Source organism: Pteropus vampyrus, unplaced genomic scaffold (assembly GCF_000151845.1).
Source record: "Pteropus vampyrus isolate Shadow unplaced genomic scaffold, Pvam_2.0 Scaffold452, whole genome shotgun sequence".
Lineage (NCBI taxonomy): Eukaryota > Metazoa > Chordata > Mammalia > Chiroptera > Pteropodidae > Pteropus > Pteropus vampyrus.
The window spans coordinates 657093-661515 of NW_011889233.1; the positions used below are offsets into that span (position 1 = coordinate 657093).

Sequence of the window (4423 nt, forward strand, 5' to 3'; positions counted from 1 at the left end):
TGTAAGCCTCCGTCTGCCAGGCAATCGATGGCGTCACTGTCGGCGCGCTGGTGACGTCAGAGGTGGGCGCCAAGCTTTAAGAGAGTTAGGGAGGCAGCAGCTAAGGCGCTGTTATGGAATTACTGCAGGAAGCGCGGGAACTAGTTTGCTGGGCAGCCGAAGAGATGGAGGCCCCCGAAGCAGCCCGGGCCCAGGAGTCAACGCTGCGCAGGTGAGAGCCACTCTGGGAGTGAGGACTCCCCACCCTGGAGATAGAGTCTCCGCGGGAACCCCAACTTAACAAAAGACGCACCTTCCTCCTTCTCCGCCCCAATGAGAATAACCCCTAAGAGCTCCCCTCGCCCCCGAACTCCCGTGTAGTGTATCCAGGAAGAGGATACTAAATTTGAGTGAGGATGTCCTGGCAATAACCCCCACACTTCACCCCGTGGCACTGCCCAGAACTAGGTCCCTGGCATCAGTGAAGATCCTCCATGAGTTAATGAAGCCTCCTTCCCGTGTTTAAATAGAATCTCCTAGTTAAAGCTGTCCCTGCAGCACCACGCCACCCACTACCCACTCTAGCCCAGCCAGTGAGGACTCGAGTCAGCAAAGACCACCCCAGAGATTGAATCTATAGGAGTGATGACCCACATCCAGTAATGACAGAGCACTTCCTGGCCCCCGACCCCTACCTCTGGAAATAACCCTCTCCCAGGAGAAAAGGAGCACCTCATCAGGGAATGAGAATACCCCCACAGCCAGTGAGAAGCCCACCCTCTCGATGACCCACCTGGGAGGGAATATCTTACCCCAAAAAGTATGAACCTTTGCTCGCCCCAGAAATGAGAATTCCCTAGTAAATACCTTCCCCATCACCACCACCCTGGGAATGAGGATCTTCCATCCTATGTGATATCCCAGGCATACCCTTACATGCTGTTCCCACAGGCTGTGTCTGGGCCAGGGGGCTGACATCTGGGCCTATATCTTGCGGCATGTGCACAGCCAGAGGTGAGCCTATCTGTATAAGGGAGGCTGTGGCAAGGGAAGGGACACAGGGAAGTCCCACAGTAACTCCTCTTTCTCCTACCTCTCCACTGTAGGAATGTCAAGAAGATCCGGGGAAACCTACTTTGGTAACTGGTCCTCAAAGCTATCCCTTTTTATCTTCCCTAGTCCCATCCAGCCCTGTCCCCACCCACAGTCTCACACCTCTAGTCTCCCCCTGGAAGCCCCTGTCATCCCCTAACTCTGGCCTCATTTCCTCAGGTATGGCCACCAGTACAGTCCAGAGGTAAGAAGCATGTGCTACAAGATTTTCTTTCATCCAAAAAGAGGACTTGTAGATCTTCTGCTCTAGGCCCATCCTTATATTGGGTGATGCTGGGGACACTGGATCATAAGACAGCTGCGATCCACGCCCTCATAGGGTTTACAGTCCAGAGGGAGACAGTCATGAGCTGAGGGGTATTAAGGGGGTGGGGAATGGAGGTACATGGATATGAGACATCAAAGCTGGTGAGGGTAGATGGGAGAATGGACTAATTTGGGAGAGATACTGACGCCAGTGTGGGACCCAGCAGTATGTGCAAGGAGCCCAGGTGACATCTAGAGAGAGGCTTCCAAGAGATATCGGGCTCCTAGATGTGGGACTCATGAGAAGATGAGGTCCAGGACAGAGATGTGGTGTCATCAGTGCAGACAAAACAGGCTGAGAGGGTAATATAATTCCAGGAGGAAGGAGAGGGGCCAGGATAGCACCCTAGTGCTCTTCTGGGCCTAGGGGTTCAGACACAGTAACAGTTTAGGAAAAACCCTCTTCCACTTCACTGGGCAGATAAGGAGACTGATGCTCCACAAAAGACAGTCAGGCTGGGCCAAACCCTGGCCCGGCTGTGCATCTGACCCTGCACTTGATCCCACCAGGCGTGTCGGAAGTTGGAGCTGGAAGCTGCTGTTGCCCGCCTGCAGGCAGAGATCCAGGAATTAGACCAGAGCCTGGAGTTGATGGATCGAGAGACTGAGGCTCAGGGTGACTCATGGGGCTGGGAATATGGGCAGCAGAACGGAGGTTGGGGAAGTACTGATGGCCACCCCTGTTCCTTCCACAGACATGGCCGTGGAGCAAGTGCTGCAGAACATGCAAGACACCCAGCGGCGTGCTCTCCTTCTCCGGGCCCAAGCTGGGGTCATGCGAAGACAGCAGCGTGGCCTCCAAAATCCCATGCAGTGGCTACAGAATCAGCTCAGGCGCCTGCAGGACACAGAGAGGTGGGCCTCAGGTGCCCAGGAACCAGCCTTCACCACATTGAGTAGACACATTTTCCTTAGAGACCTCTGCCCTGACCCCTTGAGTTCCACAATTCAGAGCTCTGCTCCTTAAGATTTAAAGTCCATAAGGCCAAAAATTTTTGTCATCTCCTGTATTTCCTGTATTTCCAGTGCCTAGAATGGTGCCAACTGTATATCTAGAACACCAGTGCTGGAAAAGAACAGTAAACAAGGGACAACCCTGCCCTCATGAAGCTTACACTCTGATACAGAGGAGACAGATAGTAAACTTGGAAACAAACAAACCCTATAATTGCAGGTAGAGATAAGTAAGTGCTTTGAAGGAGAGACGATATGATAGGGGAGAAGGAGATGCTACCCTAGGTAGAATGGTCAGAGAAGGCCTCTCTGAGGAGATAACATTTGAGTTAGAGAAGGAATTTCTGTGAAAAGAGACAGCAAGAGCAGAGGCCCTGAGCTTGGCATGTGGGAAGAACAGCCAGGAGGACAGTTCAACTTACGTTTAGCAAGCAAGAGGGAGAGCATGAGGAGGTGAAGTTGGAGAGGTGGACAGAGCACCATGGAGGTGTTGGAATTCTACTCTGATTTCATGCCCTGGCTTGGCCACTTACAGCTGTGTGACCTTAGGCAAAATTTGTGCCTCAATTTCTAAGATCTATAGAATAAGGATAATATTACCTACTTTATACGGTGAGTATGATAACTGAGTTAAATCATGCAAAGTGCTTAGAAGAGTTTCTGTTACTCATTGTTATTTTGAGGGTGATGAGGACACATCACATTGTTTCCAAGGGGTTTTGAGCAGAACAGTGACATGATCTGAGGTTTTAACAGAGTCATTGACTACTAAGTGGAGAACAGCCTGTAGGGAGCAAGAGCAGGGAGACCAGTAAGCTAATGCAGTCATCCAGCCAGCAGATGACAGTGGCCTAATTTTGGAGGTGGCCCCTGAGATTTAGACTCAGTGATCCCTGTGACTAGCTTTGCTGGCAGTAGGAGAGGACATAGACATCTGTTCTCCCAGCTCCCTCCTTTCGGGGACCCCAGCCTCAACTGTTCTCCTTTCTCCAGGAAGGCCAAAGTGGATGTAACCTTTGGACCCTTGACATCAGCAGCCCTGGGCTTGGAGCCTGTAGTCCTGGTAAAAGTCCTGGGGCATAGGGGAAGGGGTAGGGAGTCTGGGGTCAGGTGGACCCCTGGGTCCTTCTCATGCCGCATCTTCTTCTTTCCAGGGTGAAGTCCGAACAGCCTGCACCCTCCGAACCCAGTTCCTGAAGAACCTCCTGATTCCTCAGGCCAAAGGAAGCAGTATCCCGTGAGTGTCCACCAACCCCCAGAAACCCTGCAAAGAACCTGAGCTTTGGGAAGAGTTACTTGTCTGTTAACTCCTCAAACACGGCCTTTGGGCTGTGTCAGCCCCCAAACCTGCCCTGACAGGGCTCTCAGGCTGGGAAGAGGTGGAGACAGACTCATCACGGACAATGACAACCCAGGTGGTTAGGGGTATTGGGAGGTGGGGAAGCCTGAGAGGCTCTGGGTACCCAAAAGAGACACTCTACCCAGCTAAAGAGGCAAGGAGGACGGATCTGGTGTGGAGGCTTAGCAAGGGGAAAGGGTTAAGAGGGAGCTCTGGGCAAGCAGCACATGTGAAAGGGCCCCAGGCCAGCAAGTTGGTATAAATGGGAATCTCAAGTCTAGCAGCATAGATAAACTTTGTTTCCTTATGTATAAATGGGGGACAGTGACAGCTCCCACTTTATAGGGTGGTGGTGATCATTAGAGGGAGAAGTGATGTGTCTTGTAACATTCTCTGCCCGCCTTAACCTCACAGAACCCCTCAAGATGACAACTTCGGAACTTCCTACCAGCAGTGGCTTAGCTCAGTGGAGGTGAGGAGAGCTCTCAGGAAAGACCACACCCACTGCCCCATGATCAAACCTCAGGGTACCAGGACCCGATTCTTCATCCCTGCCTCATCCCCATGGGGTTCCAGCTCACAGCCTTGCCCCTATGCTGCCTTGACTTCATCCCTCCCCCATCTAGACACTGCTGACAAACCACCCTCCAGGCCACATCCTGGCCACCTTGGAGCACCTGGCTGCGGAGCGGCAGGCAGAGATTCAGTCCCTGTGCAGTCCGGACGGGCTCC

General features: G+C 52.5%; 1 protein-coding gene across 1 annotated transcript in view; it reads left to right on the top strand.

The window, feature by feature from the left end:
• Positions 1-61: 61 nt before the first annotated feature.
• The window catches only part of HAUS5 (HAUS augmin like complex subunit 5), a 10822-nt gene continuing 6460 nt past the window's right edge, over positions 62-4423 (top strand). Inside the window, exons 1-9 of the mRNA XM_011381778.2 lie at positions 62-211; positions 931-993; positions 1086-1118; positions 1252-1276; positions 1909-2014; positions 2094-2253; positions 3346-3415; positions 3507-3589; positions 4106-4163. Coding sequence (XP_011380080.1) covers positions 114-211; positions 931-993; positions 1086-1118; positions 1252-1276; positions 1909-2014; positions 2094-2253; positions 3346-3415; positions 3507-3589; positions 4106-4163 — 696 coding nt within the window. The 5' untranslated portion in view covers positions 62-113. The remainder of the gene's footprint in view (positions 212-930; positions 994-1085; positions 1119-1251; positions 1277-1908; positions 2015-2093; positions 2254-3345; positions 3416-3506; positions 3590-4105; positions 4164-4423) is intronic.